This window comes from Staurois parvus, unplaced genomic scaffold (genome assembly GCF_062004578.1).
Source record: "Staurois parvus isolate SC_StPar_1 unplaced genomic scaffold, SC_StPar_1.0 ptg000149l, whole genome shotgun sequence".
Classification (NCBI taxonomy): Eukaryota; Metazoa; Chordata; class Amphibia; order Anura; family Ranidae; genus Staurois; species Staurois parvus.
Window position 1 is genome coordinate 6,391,581 of NW_028317945.1, and position 27,537 is coordinate 6,419,117.

The window sequence follows — 27,537 nt, forward strand, 5'->3', positions numbered from 1 at the left end:
TAGGATTGTAATCATTTTCATTTATTGGTTATAATGCTTTCGGACGCACACTCCCCTCAACAAAACAGAACATGCACATTATATCCTTTCAAACCATTTCATTGATAAATATTCAAGTTACCTAGTAAAATACATAGGGGAGTAACATTTACCTCCATACACAGTGTGTAATGAAATCTGTCACTGAAAAGGCTGCATAACCATATTTAATACAGCAGACCGATAGAAATTTATACAAAACATATTTCCAACTTACAACTAATACATGTTATCACAATGATAGATTGTTATATGGAAGTGCAAATTTGACAGTTTTGCTCCAGAAAAAGTGTGTTAAAATTATACTAAATATCATCCTTATAGGAGGCCTGCTTTGGGAGTTCATCAAAGACTGGAAGCACAAGAGAAAAATCCTCCAAAGATTCACGTTATGTTTAACTTGTAGTAGTGCATTCTGAGTGGAATTTACTAAAACTGGAGCAGACAAAATTGTCTGCTATTAAAGTGGTCATATCGGTGCTGTTCTGACTTCGCCGAAGCCGCACCGATTTCTAAAGTAGTGCTTGCACTAATTTTGTTGCCCTTTGCATAGACATCTGTGTCAGATGTCTTGCAAATCGCAACTGAAATCGGCAGGTCACCCGATTATGAAATCGTGCAACTTCACTGTAAGTCACACAATTTCAAAATCGGCTTTGATGTGACCAGGGGCTTAAGCTTTGAAACAGATTCCCTACCATGCAGAACTGCTCCCGATTTTGTTTGCTCCAGTTTTATTAAATTCCCCATGTATTTTGGAACACGTTTGAAAAAAAAAAAAAAAAAAGGATAAACTTGGCTATCAGTTAAAAGGACCACAGCCAACCTTGACAGCTGCCGCTCCTCCACCAGACTGAATAGAGATGGATAGAGACAGCCATGTAGTAGAAATAAATTGCGGACAAAATAGTAGCATTTGTTAGAATGAAGTGCTCTTGTACTGCCAGCTGATCTACCAATGCTAAAGCACTTAAAAGGGAATTTTAAATTTATGTTTTACACAGGTATGCAAGGCCTCGCCTTAATGTAACTAATGTTGTCAATGTCTAGTGTCTTAAAAGTCAGGTTTATTTATCTAATTTGTAATTCTTTATATGGAGGCAGCCATATTTGCTCATTTCATATGCATTCCTTTCCCTGTGTAATAGTGCTCTACAATGATTGTACTTTGCAGATACTTAAAAGTGTATATGAAGTCAAAACCATTTGTTTTCAGTTTTGGATTCAGCAAAACTTTTACTGCTTGATCCAAAGACACAGCAGAAAGTAATCTTGCAGTAGGTAATCTCTCAAAAGCAAGGGAATATCCCCTCTCACAGTTTTCACCAGGACAGGTTTCCCCACTGAAATATTTCCTTTCACCCTCTCTTCCTGTGCCTGCTTTATTAGGGCAAGGTGTGCTTGGACATTAAATTTTACACAACTATAAATTGCAGGGCAAAGTAATATGCTGGCTTAACGGCTGCCATCTCATTTCATATAATCATTATATATTTTACACTCCAATGACTTATAGAGAAAAAAAGGGAAATGTGTGCAGATTTATGTGCTGTTGGGTCAGAGAGTGAGGCTGCCATCTTGGGCCTACTAATTACAATATCATTATGGCCAATTTTAGATGGAGACAATAATTGTGGGAGGTAACTGGAGTAACCCAAGGGCAAGCCCACTATATCTCCATATTGTCAAACAAATCGACATACCCTAGTGTTGTACTTCAGCTTAATAATACCTTCCTTAAAGCAAACTTGTGATTGGTCCATGCAGGGCAAAGCAGCAGGTTTGATTAATACTCCCCATAAGCAGATAGCTTCCAGAAGTGAGTAAAGCAGCTTTTTGTAAACTTCAGTTCGCTCTGGTAAAAGCTTACACAGAGCTAAGGTCTCTCACTCTCCGTATGTGACAACAAATAGCTAATCAAGTCCCAAAGCTGTCACATGGCAGAAAGTGGAGCAAGTCATATTCCACCATGCATAGAAATATCAGGTATTTTCTCCACTCTTGGTAGCTAAATGGAGCAACAGAGGAGCAAATTGAAGGCACATGCTGCTGAGGTGCTGGGCATTAAGTAAAAGTAAGGTTTGCTTCACCTGCTTCTTTATGTATTCTGTATCTAAGGATGACAGCATTAGATTTTTAGTATCTCAAATTACTCAAGTTATCATTTCAACAGAACATTAGGATTGAGTATACTACTTCCTCAGCACTAATGTAAGAACAGTCATTGGTACATCAGATCAAGCTGGCAATAATTACCAGAGTAAAAAAGTCTTTCTAGCACCAGAATCTCACAGTCTGACAATATGAATAGGGCTTGGGACAGTTACATTGTCATGGCATGGTTTATCTAGCTGTTATGTAAACTTAGAAGACATAGTTTGCATAAAGAACAAGAAATAATTGGTGGCACACCACACTGTTATTTTATGATCAACAAAACACTAGAGGGTCATACAAACGGTGAGGTAATCAATAAACATCTATATGAACTTATCACACACAGGAAACAGATATGCACAGTGTACACAACTGTAAAAGAAAAGCTCTAGAGCCATGAATGAGAAGAAAGGAATCCGGTTTTAGGAAAAAGCAGGAGGATGTAATGAAAATGCCAGGTGCCCAACTGTCATGCAATGATTTCAATGCTTCTCGAGTCACAGACATCAAACAAGCATACAGACAAGGAGTTTTACTCTACTTTCAATATGCTTGTCTTTGGTCAGTTACTCATGGACAGATGTCAGAGATGAGCTGCCAAGCAAATGGCATTTTTAGGAGGAGGTCAGCATGACACTTCTTCACTGCTTCTTTTAGCAAAAAATTCAGAAAAATCCTTTACTCCACTACAAGTTGGAAATCAAGCAGATTTTGTGGGACAACAGTGAGATGGAGTGAGTGTGCTTCCCACAGAAACCAACTGTCATTTCTGGTGTGCACATCTCATAACAAAAACACAAGAACTGCATTGGGATCTATATGTAACATCTGCAATAAAGAGAACACCCTTACACCTTCCTTTCCATGACTTTTATACCAAAGCCATGTACATCTGGTAAATACAAATTTTGGCAAAAAAAATAAAATAAAAAGCATAATCCAAACTACATGGACTGACACTTGACAAAGAATTGTTTCCTGAACTGCACCTGAAAATGGTCATGCATACACAATTTTCAAAACACAAAAAATCTGGATAACATTCCTGCTACAGAAGGAAGAGAGGTGTAGGTAAAACATATTTTGGTGAAATCGTGATTGTCACAGACATGACATATAGATGTGGGTGTCAATAAGTCAGATTTAACAGCTGTGAAGCAAACAAGTGTGTATTACCATCAATATTCCCATCTTCAGGCTCTGCCATAGCATTTGATTCACGTCAACACAAATGTTCCTTATTCGACAGTTAGGTTACACAATCTACCTGATGTTTTCTGTTTGTCTTCTCATAATAAAACAATATTTAAAAACATCATAGTACCTGGCATTCACAATGCCAGCTTTCTACAAGAAGAAACAGACAAATATTTAAAAGAATACAAAATCTAGTTGTTGAGGATCTCAAGTCAATGACTGTACACTACAACATAATTAAATGTGCGATTGGCATGTTAGAACATAAGGTGAAACATATCTTTCTTTTCTATGGAAAGAAAAAGGAATTTTCACTCTAGGAGCATATTTTAGAAAGCTGCTCACGCAATATTTACCATATAATTCACTGCAAGTGAATCTTCCTGGTGCTAGTGTTTTAAATTACAGGAAATGCTTCACCTGCAGTGAATGTTTGGTAAATGTCACACATCAATATGCCCCAAAATGAAAACTGGATCTCTGCTTCAGACTGATCTATATACCAAAACAATGGACTACTCAATGCTGCAACTACTGACTTGTGTAGCAATTCAACATCTAGTCTAACATGTGAGGGACAACAGAAGTGATTAATTACTACATATTACATCACAACCAGCAGATATTTAAGTAAATATCTGCCAGCACCAAAAAATCTCCCATGGTGCAAAGCCAACTGGTCAACTGATAAATAGCCCAGGTAATGACATCTTAAAATGGACCTAAACTCATTGATCTAATAGATTCCCAACACACTTACATTCAAGGCATGGCTTAAATGAAACCGGTCACAGCTGCTTGTGCTCTTGACTGAACTGTCAAGCTATCATAATGGTTGGTGTCATAGCTGATCACATGTACAGCACCATAGGAACTGCACATCAGACAGAGGCTAAGATGGCAGCTCCCTTAGCTGTAAAGGATAGGAGGGTTTAGTACCAATTCAAAGGACAACTGTACTTTCAAACCACTATATTTGGACTTTACTGTCCAGTCACCCCCCTTTCCTCAAAGTCATACCTACCCTCATTTCTTGCCAGACCAGCCCACTGGAAATCTCACAGCTGACCCTTATTCTATGGATGCCCATACACAGAAAATCTTTATTAAATCCATAACTTTTATGTATGAAAAAGTAAGAGACAAGCCAAAAGAGCTTGCAGCTGTGCAGCTCCACAGACGAGAGAATGGAGAGGTAAGTATGAGACTGCAGGGGGTTAAATAAAGGTATAATGCTCTAAATAACTACAAAAGAAACCCACTCCAGAGGCCTCAGTTTCATAGGAGTTTTTATGCAACTATTCACTTTTAGTTTCATTAACCTTTAAAAAGATATGGTAAATTAGGGTCATTGCATGAAACTACATCTGGAGGTTTTCTGCTATGCATTTTAAAAATGAGAAATTATGAGACAGAAAACAACTGACAAACACTGATAAAAATACCATTCTAAATATAGCCTTTTTTGGAGAGAAATCAGCTAATACACTTCCAACAGCATTCATACAAACAAGGACAAAAGGAAAGCAAGGATGTTACCCACAACAAGCCATCAAACTCCACCAGCTGTTTTGATAAAGCAGGTTAGAAAATGAAAGCAGACAATGGTATTCTGGAAAAATGTCACTGAATAATATGGAAGAATTCAAGTAAACAAAATCTGGAATTTAAGTGAGAAGTCCATAAACACTTACGTGAAGGTCGAATCGCTTTTCATAAACTTCATCGCTAATTACGTAAATAGGATTATTATGAAAAAAAAAAAAACCCCAATAGAACATTTTAAGGTTTATTTAAAATATCCACAACTGGTGCCTCCATTGCCTTTATTAAACACAGGAATTTATATATAGCACAAACAACTTACTCAACTCTTTACCTACTGTACATTCAAATCATTCCCTGCGCTTAGGGACCTTAAAATCTAAGGTCCTTAACTCACAAGGATACATTCACATTCTAGGGTCAAGTAACATACCAGCATGTCTTTTGAGTGTGAGAGGTAACTGGAATACCCAAAGAAAACCACATAACACAGGGAGAACATGCAAATTCCATGCAGTTAGTGTCCTGGTTGGGATATGAATTGCAAGGCAGGAGTGCTAACCACTAAGCCACTGTGCTAACCTTCAAAATGTTCTTGTAGAGCTAGGGATGATGCTAGAATCTTCACCACTCAACACTTTGGAAGCCTCACTCGTCCAGCTACTACAAAGCTACAGGAACAAACTGGTGAAATATTGGCTGGGGGATGGAACCACAGTGCGCAAATGTAGAATGTGTTGAATGCTTTAGATACTAGCTACACCTCTATCTCAGCAACAGCAAAAACTGGAGTCAATGGAGACACTAATGTAGAGTATTTTAAAAGCTCCTGATAATGGTGTATTTGGTTACTTTTTTTTGTTAATGACAGTGTTTTGTTACAGACAAAAGCATGAAATTAAAAGTTGTTTGCTATTATTTAGATCTTCAACAAAGACACTTCCCCCCCAGAGAGCAGCTGTGAACAAACTGAAAAGAGCCAAGCTAAGTCCCTAGGAAGTAACATATGAAAGTATTTTGGCATTGTGTAATAACAGTATTGTTGCTAGCTGGATTTTTGACTGATCCTTCAAAGTTTAGCAATGTGACAACCCTGTAATGTCTACTCCCCATTACCACCTTCCCCACCCTACATTCTCATTCTCCTGTCCTCAGCAGCACCTCTGGCTCTGATAAGGAGCAATAGAGAAAATAGCCCATCTCATCCACCTCTTCTGGTGTGAGTTCTGAAAATAAGTTCACTTTGGGGTCCAAGGCTGAAGGTAACTCTCCTTTTTCTAAGTAGCAAACGGTCTCTCGGAGTGCTTGAAGGAATCGATCTGCTAAAGAGCCCTGTGACCAGTCGTCCTCCTTTTCACAAATATGTAAGAGTATGTTGGTGAGGTGGGAAGCTGTGAGATGGGACAGAGGCAGATTGTATCGACAGATGGCCTTTAATATTTTTAGGCAGAGGCACCGACATCCTGAATCCTGTTGATCTCGTCCTATTAATGCAGCAGTTTCTGCTCCACGTTGACTTAATCGCCACATGTTTCCATAACGTTCCAGTCTATGAGATTTAGCAACTGCTAGGTGCTCCCCGAGTGCAACTAATGGCAAAAAGTCTATGAAGAGCTTCCTGTCATCCTCATACTGAACTTCCAAAATAAGGCTTTCAGATGGCACTACTGGCCGAATCACATATCCCAACATGCTGCCGATAGCTGGCCAGTTGATTGAACCAGCTACAACTTTCTCAAATGTGGCTACCATCATCTTTGGACATAGGTAACCCCCTACAACACAACGGTCCCAGTAACTGGTCCCACGAGGAAAGTACTCAACGTTTTCTCTACGCAAAAGGCAAAACCCTGGTAAGCTGAGGATAGTCTCTTCTCCAGGGACACATGACCATAAATTATTTTCCACTAAGAGTGGTACGATAAGCTGAATGTGATCTGCTCTTACCACCTGAAATATGAAAAGAGCACAAAGATAAATATTTTAAAGTATGCAAACAGATTTAGTCATGCTTAATTTGTGTAAAATTCAACTAATATGCTTATAAATAAATGAGTTCAAAACACAGCACTAACCCTCCTATTATGTATCCCACTTTATCCTATAGGTTAACTGTTTGGGATATACTGAGAGCTAGGAAACTGCTTCACTCTCCTCATATTCCTCTTGCTCCCTTACTAAATAAACCTGAATTTTTTTCTGGGGCTACTCCCACGCCTTTTTTTGATGGTGGGAAAACAAAGGCCTCATACAGATTGGTGATTTTATCTGATATGATATTCAGAGTCTGGATTACTATAAAAAGAGTCTACAATTACCCTCCTCTGAAGTGTTTCGATACCATCAAATCACATCCTAAGGTGACACATGCCACCCAGCCACATGAGCTTTCTTGCAAAACCAAAGATTTTACAAAGGGCCGTATTTCTATACTCTATAATCTTTTAGTGGATCCGACCTATAAACTTCCATAAATTGAACAATGTGAGCGCAATCTCAATATACATACAATACTCACTGGACTTAACTGAATGGCAGGATAGCTAACAATTTATCTAAATGTCCATTAATATGACCCTGGTTGAATCGAACTATAAAACTTTACTTATATGGTACGTTTCCCAATAAGGTTGTTAAAATTTGCCCACAAGCATCATCCTACTGTTTCTGACAATATGCCAGGTAGGCACTAGGTTTCCTGTTTAGTGTCAGCGCCCTAAGGTAAAGGACTTTGGATTAGACTTTTTAATGTAATACACTCTATAATGGGGAAGAACAAACAGAGCTCCAGAAGTAGCACTTTTCCAAAAATTAGATATTGAACTCCTCAAAAACTCGAAAAGCTTAATAACTGACATTATCTTAGCAGCCTGTATCACAACTGCACAGAAATAGAATCAGTTGATGTTCTTTGAGTTTATCATTAATCATGATCCAATTTGGTTTCTGTTTAACATAATAAAACTAAATTTAACAAAACATGGGACCCTGAATACAATACCTGGCAACGGACTAGCGAGACCTTGGACGCACCATTTCTATATTCTCTGCTTTGTTTTTCTACAGGTTGCTTTATCTCCATTTTCTTTTTCCCTTCTAGCTCCTAAGCAGGGAGTTGGTTTACCATTACTATTTTGTCATAACACTTATGTATAGGCTTTCTGCAAGTACACAGAAAGTTTTTTTTACCTTCATGCACATAATACATGAAAGTAAAAAACCTTGCGCTTTTTGATATTTATTCTTGCACTTGGAATTGCCAACTTCATTTTCTGTTAGGATACTCTGATTCCTATCAGTCCCAAATTGTTAACTGGTCCCCCATGTAAAAAGAATTGTTCTTTACCCTTTATATGATAAATCAAATAAACAGATTGTAATATAAAACACACAATTGTGCTACCTATTCTCCTTCTTTCTTCAGAACCAGCTATAGACCAGAGATTTCCAACCTGTGTGCGGAGATATACACAGTATATATGTGTCGCACACATGTCAGGAAGAGAACTATCATGATACAGACTTGCACAAAATGCCTGTTGGGAGACCACAACTGTAAACAAACTTGTATATAATAGTAGCTAAAACTAGTGAGCAAAAAAATTTCTAATTGCAAACTCTGGCAGTGAAATTGTGGCAATCTGCATGCCAGCTGGAAGCTGTACTCCTCATTGGACCCTCTGGAAGGTACAGGAATACTTGCTTAGTTTTTGAACAGCCAGGAGCTAAGTCTCCACTAGCAATCTGCACAACCTGGGAGAAGAAAAAACAGCCCTCTTTGAGGACTATATCAAAAGGGACCATAAAAGGAACTCCCCAACAATTAGCAGGCATGCTTAACTAAATGAACATGCTATCAGGATAAGAACTAAGATTTTAGATATTTCCCTGGCTGCATTCTTATCCAGGTTAAGACATCCTTACATGGCTAGATTTTTCTTGTTAAGGGATGAGCAAATAAGAGGAGTTCACTGTTGAGGTTTACATATACAGTGGGGCAAAAAAGTATTTAGTCAGCCACCAATTGTGCAAGTTCTCCCACTTAAAAAGATGAGAGAGGCCTGTAATTGGCATCATAGGTAGACCTCAACTATGAGAGACAAAATGAGAAAAAAAATCCAGACAATTACATTGGCTGATTTGGAAAGAATTTATTTGCAAATTATGGTGGAAAATAAGTATTTGGTCAATATCAAAAGTTCATCTCAATACTTTGTTATATATCCTTTCCTGGAGGAATGGGCCAACATATCAGCAACAGTGTGTTTCCTGTAAGTCTTCACAAGGTTGGCACACACTGTTGCTGATATGTTGGCCCATTCCTCCATGCAGATCTCCTCTAGAGCAGTGATGTTTTGGGGCTGCCGCTGGGCAACACGGAATTTCAACTCCCTCCAAAGGTTTTCTATGGGGTTGAGATCTGGAGACTGGCTAGGCCACTCCAGGACCTGGAAATGCTTCTTACGAAGCCACTCCTTCATTGCGCGGGCGGTGAAATTGAGCTCTGCTCTTTCTTATTCCGGGTCACAATCATGCACAATGTCCTTTTTTCCTCTTTCGGTCAGCTGACCATGTCAACTGCGCTCATCAGACAATGTTTTCCCATAGACTGTCTATGCCGTCATAACACTAGATACTTACCTCGCGACACGGCAAATAAATTGACAACTTCAGTCACAGAGGCACCAGCTAAGCAGGCACCAACAATTTGCCCTCTGACGCTAGGTAAGCTCTGACATGACTTTGTATTAATAGCAGCACGCTCAGTGAATGGTGAAAGCGAGGCTTCCCAGCTGTTAGCTAGATGTCCCCTCACACAGAGGAAACAAAAGAATGTTACATCACTTTCACTTTCAATGCAAAACATGTCCTTACTGTCACACCTGCAAATAATGTAGTGTTTCCATTTTTTTCTCTTACCTCTATACATTTCATAGGCAAGCCAGTGATCTTGTCCATGAACCAGATTGCTTAGCAGTTAGCTTGAGTAGCCTCTTCTCAGTTTCAACCAGTCACTGCTTTTCCAATAGTCACTTCACCATGACTAAAGGCAGGTTCTGTCCAAGCTACTCTAGTCCATTTTTATAACCTTAGAGCCACTCAAAGGTGTTTGCGGATCTGATTGGTAGCTATTCACTTCAGATTAAATCCCCACCTTAACTGAGAGGGTCGTTGCTTTAAACACGAACTTGCAATGTGTCCCTTTGCATGCAGGAAGCACCACTTTTCCACAGAAACGGCTAAGGTCTCAGTGAAAGGGCAATACCAGTGGGCTGAGGACAGTGTACTGTATAATAGCATATATTTAGTAAAGCAAAAACTACAAGCACTGCATGTATTTTCTGCTCGTTATATAGTCTGGTTGAAAAAAGACAAGTCCATCTAGTTCAACCAGGGGAAAAAAAAAATAAATAAATAAATTAAATTATACAATCCCATATCCACAATCTTACACCCACAGTTGATCCAGAGGAAGGCAAAAAAAAAAAAACCCACAGCAAAGCATGATCCAATTTACTCCACAAACAAGTCACTATTGAGCTGATCTTCTGAAAAAAAAAACCCTCTGGCTGGTATTTATAAGTATTTATAAAATGGAAGGGAGAACATCCCATATTGCCAATTTCAGCGTTTGAGTAGAAATTGTTCCAACACCTCTGATTATATCACACAATCTGAGATCCTCACCCAAAAATTCTTGGACAAGGGTTATGATCAAGTACAGATTATGAAGGCCATGGACAGGTACAAAAATGGCTTAAGAACCAAGATAACCATGAAGATGGTAACGAATTGTATAAGCCTGCTGAAACCCTTCTTATCACTAAATTTAATGATCAACATTGGGTTAAAAAGGGCTATTAAGAGGCATTGGCCAATTCTCCAGCAGGACCCCGTTCATAACACAGTACTCCTCAGTATCCGTACAGTAGTTTTTAGGAGGGCTAATCCTGTTAAAAGTATTGTTGCCCTTAGTCACATTAAAGACAAACGGGGTGTAGTGCAGAATATTCCTAGTCTTTTTCATATAACAGGATCCTGTTAAATGTAAGTCTAAAAAGTGTAAGGCCTGTTCGTTTATCAATCATGGACAATAAAGGTAATGTAAGGGATTTCATAATAAATAATTTATTTGTTGTGGGACACAATTTGTTATATATGGTCTGAGATGCCCTTGTGGGCTATATTATGTTGGCAGGATAATGCTCACTATACGAACAAGATTTATTGAACATCGACGCCTTATAGAACAGAAGGGTGATAAGCATAGTGTTCCTCGCCATTTCTGTACCTTACATGGTGGGAGTACTCAGGGCCTAGAATTGTTTGGGATAGAAGCAATTCCTATGTCAATACCTGAAGGTGAGAGATTTTTCAGACTGTGCAAACGCAAGACATTCTCGATTTTTTACACTCAATACTATGTCCCCCCAAGGGTTAAATGAGGAGCTTGAAATTAACACTTTGATCTAAAATTAATTAAAATTCTACAGTTAGGGTGTTATTGGGACTAGGTCTATCAGTCATGACCTTAAGTTGCAGAAGATGGGATTGGAATCCAGGATATAGTATCATACTATACACCACTTGGTGAAATGACTACCCCCAGAGAATTGTTGTATATAACATAGGTGTTTCAGTGCACTGTACTGTTAAACTATTATTATATTATTTTATAGTGATATATATATATATATATATATATATATATATATATGGGATGTGTACGTGTGTATATACAGTTAGGTCCATATATATTTGGACAATGGCACAATTTTAGTTTTTTTCAGTTATTTACCAGAACATATTCAAGCTATAGTTCTATAATGGATATGGGCTGAAAGTGCACACACTAAGGTTTAATTTGAGGGTATGTGCATCCAAATTGGAGGAAGGGTTTATTACCGTATTTTTCGCTCCATAAGACGCACTTTTTTCCCCCCAAAAAAATGTCAGTGCGTCTTATGGAGCGAATATAAAGCGGCTGGTCCGGTATTTCCGCTGCCACCATGTCAGAATACTGGGCCGGCCACTCAGCTGTTCTCTGCGGCAGGAACTCACCTGTTCCTCGCTCCAGCGCTGTAGTCATCCCGCGCAGGCTTCTTCCCGCCCCGGCATCTGTAACAGCCGGGTGCCCACTGCGCATGCACGAGAAGTGCTGCGCTTTGGAAATGGTCCAGTGTCTTCTGTGACACGACAGGTCCCAAAAGACGCCGGGCCATTCACAAGCGCAGCACTTCTCGCGCATGCGCAGTGGGCACTCGGCTGTCAAAGTCGGGTGCCCACAGTATAAGAAGGAGAATTCCGCGGAAGTAGGAGCGGGTACCTGTCAAATTCAGGTATCCGCTTCCCCTCCCTCCCCAAAGGTCCGCAGTGTCTGGTCATCTCCCGTACTGTCTCCGCAGTCTCTTGGTCCATCTCCCGTACTGTCTCCGCAGTCTCTTGGTCCATCTCCCGTACTGTCTCCGCAGTCTCTTGGTCCATCTCCCGTACTGTCTCCGCAGTCTCTTGGTCCATCTCCCGTACTGTCTCCGCAGTCTCTTGGTCCATCTCCCGTACTGTCTCCGCAGTCTCTTGGTCCATCTCCCGTACTGTCTCCGCAGTCTCTTGGTCCATCTCCCGTACGGTCTCCGCAGTCTCTTGGTCCATCTCCCGTACGGTCTCCGCAGTCTCTTGGTCCATCTCCCGTACGGTCTCCGCAGTCTCTTGGTCCATCTCCCGTACGGTCTCCGCAGTCTCTTGGTCCATCTCCCGTACTCTGTCCGCAGTCTCTTGGTCCATCTCCCGTACTCTGTCCGCAGTCTCTTGGTCCACCTCCCGTACTCTGTCCGCAGTCTCTTGGTCCACCTCCCGTACTCTGTCCGCAGTCTCTTGGTCCACCTCCCGTACTCTGTCCGCAGTCTCTTGGTCCACCTCCCGTACTCTGTCCGCAGTCTCTTGGTCCACCTCCCGTACTCTGTCCGCAGTCTCTTGGTCCACCTCCCGTACTCTGTCCGCAGTCTCTTGGTCCACCTCCCGTACTCTGTCCGCAGTCTCTTGGTCCACCTCCCGTACTCTGTCCGCAGTCTCTTGGTCCACCTCCCGTACTCTGTCCGCAGTCTCTTGGTCCACCTCCCGTACTCTGTCCGCAGTCTCTTGGTCCACCTCCCGTACTCTGTCCGCAGTCTCTTGGTCCACCTCCCGTACTCTGTCCGCAGTCTCTTGGTCCACCTCCCGTACTCTGTCCGCAGTCTCTTGGTCCACCTCCCGTACTCTGTCCGCAGTCTCTGGTCACCTCCCGTACTCTGTCCGCAGTCTCTGGTCACCTCCCGTACTCTGTCCGCAGTCTCTGGTCACCTCCCGTACTCTGTCCGCAGTCTCTGGTCACCTCCCGTACTCTGTCCGCAGTCTCTGGTCACCTCCCGTACTCTGTCCGCAGTCTCTGGTCACCTCCCGTACTCTGTCCGCAGTCTCTGGTCACCTCCCGTACTCTGTCCGCAGTCTCTGGTCACCTCCCGTACTCTGTCCGCAGTCTCTGGTCACCTCCCGTACTCTGTCCGCAGTCTCTGGTCACCTCCCGTACTCTGTCCGCAGTCTCTGGTCACCTCTCGTACTCTGTCCGCAGTCTCTGGTCACCTCCCGTACTCTGTCCGCAGTCTCTGGTCACCTCCCGTACTCTGTCCGCAGTCTCTGGTCATCCCCTGTACTGTCTGCAGTCTCTGGTCATCTCCCGTACTGTGTTCGCAGTCTCTGGTCCATCTCCCGTACTGTGTCCGCAGTCTCTGGTCCATCTCCCGTACTGTGTCCGCAGTCTCTGGTCCATCTCCTGTACTGTGTCCGCAGTCTCTGGTCCATCTCCTGTACTGTGTCCGCAGTCTCTGGTCCTTCTCCTGTACTGTGTCCGCAGTCTCTTGTCCTTCTCCTGTACTGTGTCCGCAGTCTTTGGTCATCTCTTGTACTGTGTCCGCAGTGTCTGGTCACTTCCTGTACTATGTCTGCAGTCCAATGGTTCAGAATATTTTTTTTCTTGTTTTTCTCCTCTAAAACCTAAGTGCGTCTTATGTTCAGGTGTGTCTTATGGAGCGAAAAATACGGTAATTACAGCTCTTAATATTAGCCATTCATCTTTTTCAAGGGATCAAAAGTAACTGGACAATTGAATATAATCCTAAATAAAATGTTCATTTTTAATATTTTGTTGAGAATCCTTTACTGGCAATGACTGCCTGAAGTCTGGAACCCATAAACATTACCAAAGACTGGTATTCCTCCTTTCTAAGGCTTTGCCAGGCTCTAACTGCAGCTGTCTTCCGTTGTTCTTTGTTTGTGGGTCTTTCTGCCTTTAGTTTTGCCTTCAGCAAGTGAAATGCATGCTCAATTGGGTTGAGATCAGGTGATTGACTCGGCCATTGCAGAATATTCCACTTCTTACCCTTCAAAAGCTCCTGGTTTGCTTTTGCAGTGTGTTTTGGAGCATTTTCCACCTGTACTGTGAACAGCCGTCCAATCAACTTTGCTGCATTTGGCTGAATCTGGGCTGACAGTATATCTCTAAATACTGCAGAATTGATCCGGCTGCTTCTGTCTTCTGTCACATCATCAATAAACACCAATGACCTAGTGCCACTGGAAGCCATGCATGCCCATGCCATCACACTGCCTCCACCATGTTTTACAGATGACGTGCATTTTGGTTCATGAGCTGTTCCAAGCCATCTCAACACTTTTTTCTTCCTGTCATTCTGGTACAGATTAATCTTAGTTGTATCTGTCCAAAGAATGCTTTTCCAGAACTGGTCTGGCCTTTTTATATGTTTTTTGGCAAAGTCTAATCTGGCTTTTCTATTCCTCAGGCTTGTGAATTGTTTGCACCTTGTGGTGAACGAACCCTCTGAATTTGCTCTCGTGAAGTCTTCTCTTGATTGTAGACTTTAACAATGATACGCCCAACTCCTGGAGAGTGTTTTTCACTTGTCGGGATGTTGTGAATGGGGTTTTCTTTACTATAGAAAGGATCATGCGATCATACACCACTGTTGTCTTCCATGGACGTCCATGCCTTTTTATGTTGCTGAGCTCACCAGTGCGTTCCTCTTTCCTCAGAATGTACCAAACTGTTGATTTGGCCACTCCTAATGTTGCTGCTACCTCTCTGATGGACAGCAACTTTGAACGCGTGATGTAGGTTCACAGCAATAGATTCCAAATGCAAATAACACACTTAGAATCAACTTCAGACTTTTTACCTGCTTAATTGATGAACAAGTAACGAAGGAGTAGCCCACTCCTAGCCATGAAACAGCTTTTGATTCCAATGTCCAATTACTTTTGGTCCCTTGAAAAAGAGGGGATGGCTACTATTAAGAGCTGTAATTCCTAAACCTTCCTCCAATTTGGATGTACATACCCTCAAATTGAACCTGAGAGTGTGCACTTTGAGCCCATATCCATTATATAACTATAGCTTGAATATGCTTTTGTAAATACCTGAAAAAAATTAAAATTGTGCCGGTGTCAAAATATATATGGACCTAACAGTATATGTATGCATGCATGTATATGTGTGTGTATATATTTAAACATTTCCCAATAGTATTAGATTGCTGTTGTCCCACTGTAACGCTTTAAAGACCTGGAGGAGGTCCGAAAAGGACCTTTTATAAAAGGGCATTGGGGCCGCAGGTGGCCATGACTTGACAAAGGTGGCCACGCCACTGAAACATGTCGTCATAGCAACCACATCCTTCTCTTTCCCCTTCAGTAGCTGTGAGAGGTATCCATCGAGCATGAGCCGGCTGGCCCAAGAGCATGCGCAGTAGCAGCGGTACGCTCTGTTAGGCCGTTCCGGTCATCAGAGGAGAAGCTCAGCCACCAGCTGATTACTACAGTGATGCTGACGACGATAGGAGGAAAATGAGGACTATTACCACATTGAGAGTGCTTTATTATTGTTGTACCATGTGAGTGCAATCATTTTTAAGTCTTTTAATTACAATTAAATGGAGTTACACTAGGGCAGTTGTGTGCTCTCTGTTCTTTCCATTTTACTATCCAATTTTCACCAGCAGGGGAAAAAAAATTCCTTCCTGATCCCCAAGAGGATATCGAACATTCATGGATCAACTTTATGTATAATTGCTGAATAGGCATAGTGAAAACATAAACATTTGAATAATGTTGACGTGTACAAATAGTGATACAGAAATAGAAAAAGTGTTAACAGGATGAATCAGGAAGCATGTTTCAGTGGCAGAGGGAGCAAAGTGTGGATTAGTGCAAAAGTGCATATGAGCTAAATGGCAGTGGCGTCAGAACTGCACAATAGTGCTGGCACTACATGTGAAAAGTGGAGTAAAAGTGTGTGTTAGCAGGTGAAGTGGCAGTAGGTTCAAAAGTGCACGTTAGCGTAGTGACGGTGGGTGCAAACACCATCCATGCAGAAGTGTAGGTCAGCTCAGCGGCCAATGCAGGAATGCATGTCAGGTCAGAAGAGTGTGTGAGTGCAGTGCCTGCTCTACATTCTCTGGCTCACTGCTGGCCCCCCCTCTTACTCATCAGCTGTACGTGGGGGGGGACAGGAGGCATTGTCCCCAATTCCCCACACGTATTCTCTGCCCCAACTCACCTTTCTTTCTCCAGCATCCTTTCCCATGCTCCTTCACCTATATTTTTCCACTTCAGAATTCTGCCCTGTCCTCCAACACCTACCTTTGTCTCGCCAACACTTTTCCCCATCCATCTCACTCCCTTTTCTTTCTCAACATTCTTCCCCATCCCCCTCACCTAACTGTTTCTCAAGCATTCTTCCATGTCTCCCACCACCTAGCTGCACCTCTTCAGCAGTCTCTCCCATCAGCAGCGTCACTTTCAAGTTGATCAGCCTAGAAATTGTTACTTTGAATGAGCAGTAACAGCGCTAGCTTTTGGAAGTCAACAGGAATTGCCTAGCTGGCAAGCATAGCAATGGTGCCATTTTGTGGGGAATGCATCCTGCATGCTACTGAGCATGCACTCATTTTGGCATCACATTAAGGGAGACTGGATGTGGAACTGAAACTATGCATTTGTGGAAAATAGTACCATGTTAAAAGGAGACAAACTGCAAAGAGTATACAGAGAGCAGAGAAATGTGCACACAGTAAAAATTAGCATGATGAACATTTATCGTGTGTGACTCCATCTTGGCATAGAAAACCTTAACAGGGAATGGGTGGTTACAGAACCACATTTAAAGTGGTTCCAAAGGCAATTAATTTTTTGTATGCCTTCCCAGCATTAGGATAAAAAATGTCCCCGCTGTTGTATCGCACGCTCCCCCCCACCCACCTCCCTAAATACTTATTTGAGTCCTATCTACAGTAGCTCTCTCTTCGAAGGACATGGATGCAGCAGCAGGAGTCAAATCCTATAAGGAGGGAGCGGTGGTGGAGCTGAGCTGCACTGTGGGTGTCTGTCTATAGACACACACACACAGCCGAGCGAGCTCAGAGGTGCGGCACCATAGGAAGCAGCTTCCTATGGTGGAGCACAGAGAAGAGGAGGATGCGAAAGCACTGGCGGAGGACACCAGAAAAAGAGGGTTCGGGGGCTGTCTGTGCAATACCATTCCACAGAGCAGGTAAATATACATTTTTTTATTATTTAAAAAAAATATTGTTTACAACCATTTTTAAATGGTCTAAATTTATTTATTTTTTTAAATTTAGCTTTCAAGCTAATGTTTTTATTTACTGGCTTTTTATATTTGTCTTTACAATCAATTTAGGATTTTTGACACAATGGCATCATCTTGCACCTACAAACCAATAGAAATGACTAAGGTTTAAATGCTCTTAGCCCATTAATGCAAGTTTATAGTAAAACCTGACATGGGATGAGGTGAACCTACTAATGTCCCAAGGACAGATTGTTACTTAAAGCAGCTGCAAGAGCACAACAGAATATTTTTATGAAAAAAAGCAGGGAGGAACAATTAAAGTGGAAGGCAAGTCAAAACTACCTAAGCCTAAATCCACTAGCACCCCCATTCTAAGCATATTCTATTAACCTTGTAAAAGGAAGTTCCGGTCCAGTCACATGATCTCTCTAGCGCCAGCTTCAGTGTAGAGGATAGATCGCTGACAATGGCTGCAGAGCCTGGGCAATAGGCGTTCTCTGGGCATGCACTGTTGGTTGCCCCTCTTGTACACTAAAGCCAGCACTGGAAGCCAGTCATGCGACGGGACTCGGGCAACTTTAGAATAGGTAAATATAGGCTTAAAATGGGAGTGGGAGTAGATTTACGCTTAGTTAGGTTTTGAGTTGTCTTCCACTTTAAATATCTATTCTGTGCTTAGACGTTTAAACACAGTCAATTTGCTTTAATGCGAAATTGGTTAACCGAACTTGTATGCTTTAAAATCTAAAAGGTTAACATGGTTTCCAAAAACCATTGATGGCAATTAACTATGTTGACTGCATAAAGGAAACTAAGCAAATTCAAGAAAATTACCTGCAGATCATCATACAGGCTTCCGCTAAGGTGCATTTCTTTCAATGGCATGTCTGGAAACTTGCTGTGGATAAAGTTGCGCAGTTCAGCACAGATGTCTATCGCAGCTTGCTTTGCACAGCTCTGCTCTGCAGGTTGAATAGCAACATGTTTCTTGTAATAGCTGAATAGCTTCTCCTGAAGAGAAAGCTTTAAGCGTACTTTTTTCAGATCCGACTGGGACCGGCGATTAGGGGGTTTAGGGCGAAAGGATTCTGTGAATAAAAAATTTAAAAAAAATCAGAAAAAGAGTTAATATATAAAAATTCAATGAACATTCAGTCTGGAATACAATATACACCAAACAGTAAGGGGCAAATTTTAAAACCCCTAAGTGAAAAGGTCCAAATTGGGCTCAATTCCCTCCCCAATGTCATGTGACTCAGTGTTACAAGGTCTCAGGTATGAATGGGGAGCAGGTGTGTTAAATTTGGTGTTATCGCTCTCACTCCCTCACACAATGGTCACTGGAATTTCAACATGGCACCTCATGGCAAAGAACTCTCTTGAGGATCTGAAAAAAAGAATTCTTGCTCTACAGAAAGATGGCTAATGCTATAAGAAGATTGCCAAGACCCGGAAACTGAGCTGCAGAACGGTGGCCAACACCATACAGCGGTTTAACAGGACAGGTTCCACTCAGAACAGGCCTCGCCATGGTTGACCAGAGGTTGAGTGCACGTGCTCAGCGTCATATCCAGAGGTTGTCTTTGAGAAATAGACATATGAGTGCTGCCAACATTGCTGCAGAGGTTGAAGGGGTGGTGGTGGGGGTCAGCCTGTCAGTTCTCAGACCATACGCCGTACACTGCATCAAATTGGCCTGCATGGCTGTCGTCCCAGAAGGAAGCCTCTTCTAAAGATGATGCACAAGAAAACCTGCAAACAGTTTGCTGAAGACAAGTAGACTAAGGACATGGATTACTGGAACCATGTCCTGTGGTCTGATGAGACCAAGATAAATATATTTGGTTCAGATGGTGTCAAGCGTGTGGCAGCAACCAGATGAGGAGTACAAAGACAAGTGTGTCTTGCCTACAGTCAAGCATGGTGGTGGGAGTGTCATGGTCTGGGACTGCATGAGTGTTGCCAGGACTGGGGAGCTACAGTTCATTGAGGTAACCATGAATGCCAACATGTACTGTGACATACTAAAGCAGAGCATGATCCCCTCCCTTCGGAGACTGGGCCGCATGGCAGTATTCAAACATGGTATCGACCCCAAACACACCTCCAAGATGACCACTGCCTTGCTAAAGAAGCTGAAGGTAAAGTTGATGGACTGGCCAAGTATGTCTCCAGACCAGGAGTGGACTGACCATTTGGAAACTCGGGCACTGCCCAAGGGCCCGGGGTCAGTAGGGGGCCCCATGAGATGCCCCTGGTATCTTTTTCATAGGCTTTTTTGAGTTTGGGCAAGGACACAGGGGCCCCATGATCCCCTATTGCCCGGGGGCCCCATGAGTTTCAGTCCGCCCCTGCTCCAGACCTTGAGCATCTGTGGGGCATCCTCAAACAGAAGGTGGAGAAGCGAAAGGTCTCTAACTTCCACCAGCTCCGTCATGTCGCCATGGAGGAGCGGAAGAGGACTCCAGAGGCAACCTGTGAAGTTCTGGTGAACGTGATGCCCAAGAGGGTTAAGGCAGTGCTGGAAAATAATGGTGGCCACACAAAATATTGACACTTTGGGCCCAAATTGGACATTTTCACTTAGGGGTGTACTCACTTTTGTTGCCAGCGGTTTAGACATTAATGGCTGTGTGTTATTTTGAGGGGACAGCAAATTTATACAAGCTGTACACTCACTACTTTACATTGTAGCAAAGTGTCATTTCTTCAGTGTTGTCACATAAAAAGATATAATAATGCGTCTACATAATAAGTCTTCAGCTCCCCCAGCTGCATTCTATTGTTATTACTCACCCTTGATTTTATCATTGACTTGGCACAATACAAACCATTAAAAATATCACTGGTGGTGTGCATTTCTGCTTTGGTGAAATGTTAATAGCACTGACAGCCTTTTCTATGGAAGTCTCATATATACTAAAGTGCAAGTTCATCTTTACAGAAAATATGTAAGGTAACTTTACACTGGACCTCCCTCCCCATCCCCCCTGGCTCCACGGTACCAGAGTGCCACAATCCTGCTCTGTCAGACATGACATACCACTTCACCAGTCCTAGGGATTTGAAATCCCTGCTGCTTCATATTCATATTTCTGTGTCAGAATTTTCTGTTTGTGTTCAGACATGATACTTACTGTAAAGAAATTATACATCTAACAATACCTGGGCCTCTCTCAGCAGTGCAGGGGAGAGCTAAACAGTAATTAGATCTGACACAGGCACAAACAAGCAGAGCATTTAACAGAGCTAACTCATCCAGTTTTTCATCACATTATCACTCCCACATTTGTGATGCAACTCCATGCTTTGGATGCTGCGTGATCCAAAATAGGTTGCCTGTCCTTTTGGCAAATGCAGACAAAACACTAAAAACTCTGATAAAAAAAAAAAAAAAAAAAATCTATCAAGGTATTTATTCTAAGCTCAAAAATGACCTTCCATTGCTCAACGCCTTCTCTAAATCTCCAAATTCCTTTTTTCTGCTGCTGTGATCCAACTTCCTGTTAGAGGGTGGCTATGTTTGTTATCCATGTTCCCACTGTATGTAGGAACAATGCCACCCTCCCTTGCTTGCTCCTGAGATGAACTAGGGATTATGGACTGTGAACTACGGACGTTTATAGTGTACATAGAGCAGTGTATATGAGCGCAATTAACATGCGCTGCTAGTTCCAAACAAATGGAAGGGGAAAAAGAGGCTCATGTAGGAGGTTACAAAGAGGCAGAAAAACACAGTAAGAAACACTTTCATGAAAAATAGATTACAGAGCCATTAAGTAGTTGATGCATATAGATTATTTTTTGAGAAAACGTATATCAATTAGTGTCACTTTAATACACAAACATAGGGGAATCAAGCAGCCATCATACTGCAAACTGCAGCCACAACATCTGAGCCCAACATTACAAGGGGCTCAAACTTTTTTCTATAAGATGCTGAATCTGGTTCTCTTGTTCAGTTACTGTCAGATGTGCTATGGGACTCAAACACTGCATCACCAATACATCAGAGATCTTTACATACTGTATCAGAGTCCATATCTGAGTCATGGACTCAAGGCAAAAAAAAAAAAGACTTTCCTCTCCATTGCTGATCATGTAGTTTTCAGGTGTTTATTACCTAGGGCCTCAAAATTCCATTTGAGCTAGGAATAAACTACAGTATAAATTTTGTCCTGACAACAAGCATCATTGTCTTTTAAGGATGCTGTAAGGGTAATTTGCACCTATTTCTGTGTGTTTCATGAAAAAAGGAACATGATGGCAAGCATGAAAATGTCCACTTTGGAATGGCAAGATAAATTAAACAAAAAGGTACTAAAAATCTTAAAATGGTCTATTAGAAACTGCATTTCACGGCCTCGTTTTTTCAAAGCCTTTTAATTAGCTATACAAATTGTTCTAAATGACTATTAGCCTGAAACCTAGTAAAGAAGCCTTTACCTGGTTCAAATACTGAATTGTCTGTTGGTAGGGTCTGCAAACTGCGACTCATGGACGTCTTCATGTCTTGGTTCAACAGTCGTGTAGATGAGCCCAACCAACTTGGCTCTTCCCAGCTTCTTTTACCAGACTGACTGGAACGGGAAGGACTGGCAGGAGCACTGATAGCACGATCATACATCTAAAAAAAACACACATACAAGTTAATAGAACTAATGTGGACACAGAATATGCATTAGCAGGGTAGTTACTTTATTTTCAATGCATTTTTAAAACCTTTGATGCTGGAATTAGAATTAACATAAACATTTTAATTATTATACTGTTATACACACCTGCACTGCATGGGTTAACTGCTTGTTTCTGTCTAGGGAGCCGAGAAATAGTCACCTCTAGAATCAACATGTAGAATTCCGGGGCAAAGTAGGGACCATATATGAAGGGGCAATTCATGGGCCCTAGATTTTATCAAATACACTTGAATGACCCCTATTTTTTTACGTAAATTTTACAAAGCAAGTATGGAGTTTATTTTTTGCAAACAGTTAATATCAGCTCCATTAGCAGACCAAGTAGACAAACCTGTGGGTTAAACATATTGAAGAAACCAAAAGGAGTCAGCAATAAAATCCATTATTTTGTGCCAGTTTTCAGCTCTATATTAGCATTGATAGAAAACATGAAAGAAGTCTGCACTCACTGGGCAGCCTTTGAAACAGTGGTCTGAGGAGGATAATCCAAGGCATTGCAATTTTGGAATGGCGAAATAAATGTAATTAATTTTTAATTGAGTAACGGTCTCTAGAGAACATTGTTTGCACATAGGTTTCATAAAATAGTTTTGCAGTTCGGTTGTCGATGGTACAATTTATATCTTTGGGTGCTGCTGCAGTCCTATTACTGAAAATGTTTTAGTAATTTACTTGTAATTTTATTGCACAGCATATAAAACCACTGTGTGATTTATATGTACTTCAATGTGTGACCTGTTTTCCTCGAAACTGCATGTTATAATGCACTAAAATGTGAACAAAACTACAAGAAATGGTAAAATGTGCTCCAATTTCTCTTTAACCGCTTCCATACAGGGCACTTTTACCCCTTCCTGCCCAGGTCATTTTTCAGGTTTCAGCGCTCTCACACTTTGAAGGACAATTGCACGAACATACAACATTGTACCCAAACTAAAATGTTATCATTTTCTTCACACAACTAGAGCTTTCCTTTTTTGGTATTTAAGCAACACTGGGGTTTTTATTTTTTGCTAAATTAACAAAAGAAGACCGAAAATTTAGAAAAAAAAACAACAAATTTTTCTTTGTTTCTGTTATAAAAGTTTGCAAATAAAAAATTGTTCTTCATAAATTTAGGCCAATATGTATTCTAATTCATATCTTTGGTGAAAATAACCCAAATTAGGATGTATTTTTTAGTTTGTAGGAAAGTTATAGAGTTCACAAAGTATGGTATATATCTGAATATTGATCAATCCTGAAGTACTGACGGCCAATCTAATTTCTTGAGGTCCAAGAATGTCAGAACAGTACAGATATGCCCCAAATGACCCCTTTTTGCAAAGTAGACAGTCCGATGTATTTCATAAGAGGCATGGCGAGTTTTTTGAAGTTGCAATTTTTTTGTCATAATTTTCGGAAAATAAAAAAAAATGTAAAAAAGTATTTTCACAATTTTTTTTTTTTTTTTTTACATACTGTCACCAGTGCAGTACAGCGTCATCATATAACTGGCATGGCGGTGATCAGGGACACTGACTGGTGACAGTACGAAAAAAAATATTTTTTAAATTTTATTAGTTTTAATTTTTTATTACATTTCTTTCTCTAAGATTTTTTTTTCATATTTCACTATGACCAAAGTAGTGCAATGTTACCATAGTAACAATAGTTGGGGAAGTGATCAGTATTTTTTTTTTTTTTTTTTTTTACACAATTTGTTTACAGCAAAGAATTACTTTGCTATAAGCAAGCATTTACTTGAATTACATCGATTCATTCAGGGTTTTTTTTTGTGCTTAGCTGTGATTTGGCCACGGCTAATCACATGACACAGCTGGGCTGTCATTGGCCCAGCTTGTGCATGTGAACGCTGTGACCATTCACAGCTAGACACACTAGTATAGAATGGATGGCAAGAAAGGAAGCCATCCATTGTATACAATGTCATGTGACCTGCTGTGATTGGTCACAGCAGGTCACATGGTACTGGTTATATGGCCGGTACACAGATCTGTTATCGGCCGTGTCCGAGGTACATGGCCGGTGACAGATCGTGCCGCAGAGCAGCCCTACGGGCAGGCAAACTGCACATGCCTGAAAAGGAAGCCATATGGCATCCACCCGGAGGGACGAGCTGCTCGCCCGGCCGCCTTTGTGCTATTGGCTGGGCGGAAACTGGTTAAAAATGCAAATTTAAGCACAGAAATGCCAATGAGCCTCTAGAAGGTAATGATACCAATTAGGTTAATAAAAAACACAAATATACAGGTGCATCTCAATAAATTAGAATATAATCAAAAAGTTAAACTATTTCAGTAATTCTAATCAAAATGTGAAATTCTTATATTATATAGATTCATTACACACAGAGTGATATATTTCAAGCGTTTCCTTCTTTTAATTTGATGATTATGGCTTATAACCAATGAAAGCCCAAAATTCAGTAACTCAGAAAACTAGAATATTACACAAGACCAATAAAAAAATAAATAAATAAATAAATAAAAAAGGATATGTAATACAGAAATATTGGCTTACTGAAAAGTATGTCCATGTACAATATAGTATGCACTCTTGGATTCTGTGCCTCTCCATTCTTCTGCCAGACTCTGAGACCTTGATTTACAAATGAAATGTAAAATTTACTTTCATCGGAAAAGAGGACTTTGGACCACTGGGCAACAGTCCAGTCCTTTTTCTACTTAGCCCAGGTAAAGCTTTACACAAGGAATGCGACAGTTGCAGCCCTTGTCTTGGATATGTCTGTGTGTGGTGGCTCTTGAAGCACTGACACTGGCCGTAATCCACTCCTTGTGAATCTCCCCCAAATTCTTGAATAGCCTTTGCTTCACAATCCTCTCAAGGCTGCGGTTATCCCTGTTGCTTGTGCACCTTTTTCTACCACACTTTTTCCTTCCACTCAACTTACAATTAATATGCTTGGATACAGCACTCTGTGAACAGCCAGCTTCTTTAGCAATGACCTTTTGTGACTTACCATTTTTGTGGAGGTTGTCAATTATTGTCTTCTGGACAACTGTCAAGTCAGCAGTTTTCCCCATGATTATATAACCTACTGAACTAGACTGGGAGACCATTTAAAGGCTCAGGAAACCTTTACAGGTGTTTTGAGTTAATTAGCTGATTAGAATGTGACACCATGAGCCTACCATATTGACCTTTTTCACAATAGTCTAATTTTCTGAGACACTGAATTTTGTGTTTTCACTAGCTGTAAGCCATAATCATCAACATTAAAAGAAAGGAATGCACACTCTGTGTGTAATGAATCTATAGAGAATTTATTTCAGTAATTCAATTCAAAAACTGAAATTCATATAAACTTTTTGATGATGTTCTAATTTATTGAGATACACCTGTACAGTGGCCATCCAGTATTAAAGCAGTATTAAACCCTAAATCAAACAGTTATTATATTGCAGCTCACCATTTCTTAGTTGTGATAGCTGCATTAGTTTTCTTTTTTAGACTTTATTTCCACTTGGTGATATTATTATTATAATACAGGATTTATATAGCGCCAACAGTTTGCACAACGCTTTACAAAATGAAAATGAATAGACATTACAGTTACAATACAATTTGTTACAAGAGGAAGTAGATGGCCCTGCTTGTCAGAGCTTACAATCTAAGAGATAACGAGTAAGTCTGTTTTTCTGCAGAACAAGCTGTTCTGCAGAAGAAGCAGTTAGAGGGCTGAGACAAACCATTTACTACTGGCAGGGGTGGCTTACAAGGGTCAGATTTTATTTAAGGCTTTAAGCACCATCTCTATGCTGATGACACACAAATCTATCTTTCCACCCCTCACCTCACCCCTTCAGTCTCCTCTCGCATTACTAACCTACTAAGCGACATATCGGCATGGATGTCACTTCCTCAAACTCAATCTTTCCAAAACTGAGCTCTTCGTATGCCCTCCAGCCCTTGCACCCTCCCCTGACTTCTCCATCAAGATCAATACACAACCATCAGTTCCTCCCCTCATGCCAGGGTACTAGGTGTAATCCTGGACTCCCATCTGTCCTTTCAGCCCCAAATCCAATCGCTGTCCAAATCTTGTAGACTTCACCTCCACAACATCTCCAAGATGCACCCGTTCTTAACCTCAGAAACCACTAAGCAACTTATTCACTCCCTGGTCATCTCTTGCCTTGACTATTTTAACTCCCTCCTCATTGGCCTACCTAATCGCAGGCTATCCCCGCTTCAGTCTATCATGAATGCTGCTGCCTGACTCATCCACCTTACTAACCGTTCTGTATCAGCCACCCCTCTCTGCCAATCCCTCCACTGGCTTCCCATTGCCCAACGGATAAAATTCAAAACATTAACAATAACATATAAAGCCATTTATAACTCTGCCCCAAATTACATCACCAATCTTGTCTCCAAATATCACCCAAACCGTACTCTCTGCTCCTCGCACGACCTCCTGCTCTCTAGCTCCCTTGTCTCCTCCTCCCAAGCTCGTCTCTGGAGCTTCCCCTATCCTCTGGAACTCTCTACCCCAATTTATCAGACTATCGACTACTCTGCTCACTTTTAGGCGATCTCTGAAAACCTCTCTCTTCAGGGAAGCCTATCCTACCCTCAGCTGCTAATGGAATCTTCTACTCTTCCTACCTTTCCATCCCCCACCATTACTACCTTTTGTACCACTAGCCCTCTTGTATTGAACTGTATTGTTGCTGTATTGTCTCCTGTTATATTGTAAAGCACTGAACAAACTGTTGGCACTAAATAAATCCTGTATAATAATAATTTATGTAAAACCTTTATAACAAAATGAAAAAAAACTGATGTAACTGCTTATAAAGTCTGAGCTAGAGTTCAGCTTCAAAATCTGTCAATACATCAAACACTCCCCTTCCTCCAGATCAGCGATACTGCTGTCCAAAGAGGCCCATGTACGCCTTCATCCAGAGTGGAGACACTATAATACAGGAGGTGTGTTACTGGCAAAAATCACCAAGAGAAAACAGAGGGGGGGGAAAAGCCTAAAAAAAAAACTGCAGCCACCACATCTAATGATTGCTAAGATGCAATAGATTACATTTTGGTTTAATATTACTTTAAATACCAATAAGGTGAACAATCAACATCTCAACATACTCGCTTCACTGCAAGAGTAGCTATCCCCAGCATCGCAGCTCCTCCCACTCCAAGAACCAGACGGGCATTGGATAAGACAAAGTCTATGGCAGTCCCAATGCCATTGTCATCCTTCCTGCCTTTCTTCTCACCAGCTCCTGCCAT

At 41.2% G+C, this 27,537-nt stretch overlaps 1 protein-coding gene across 1 annotated transcript; it reads right to left on the bottom strand.

Moving 5' to 3' along the window:
* Positions 1-27,537, bottom strand: MIEF1 (mitochondrial elongation factor 1). Its single transcript, XM_089674283.1, has 4 exons — positions 27,394-27,537; positions 22,022-22,202; positions 18,410-18,663; positions 1-6,888 (listed from the first exon to the last, which is right to left on the bottom strand). The coding sequence occupies exons 1-4, from the start codon at positions 27,535-27,537 to the stop codon at positions 6,076-6,078; spliced, it is 1,392 nt and encodes a 463-aa protein (XP_089530409.1). The 3' UTR covers positions 1-6,075.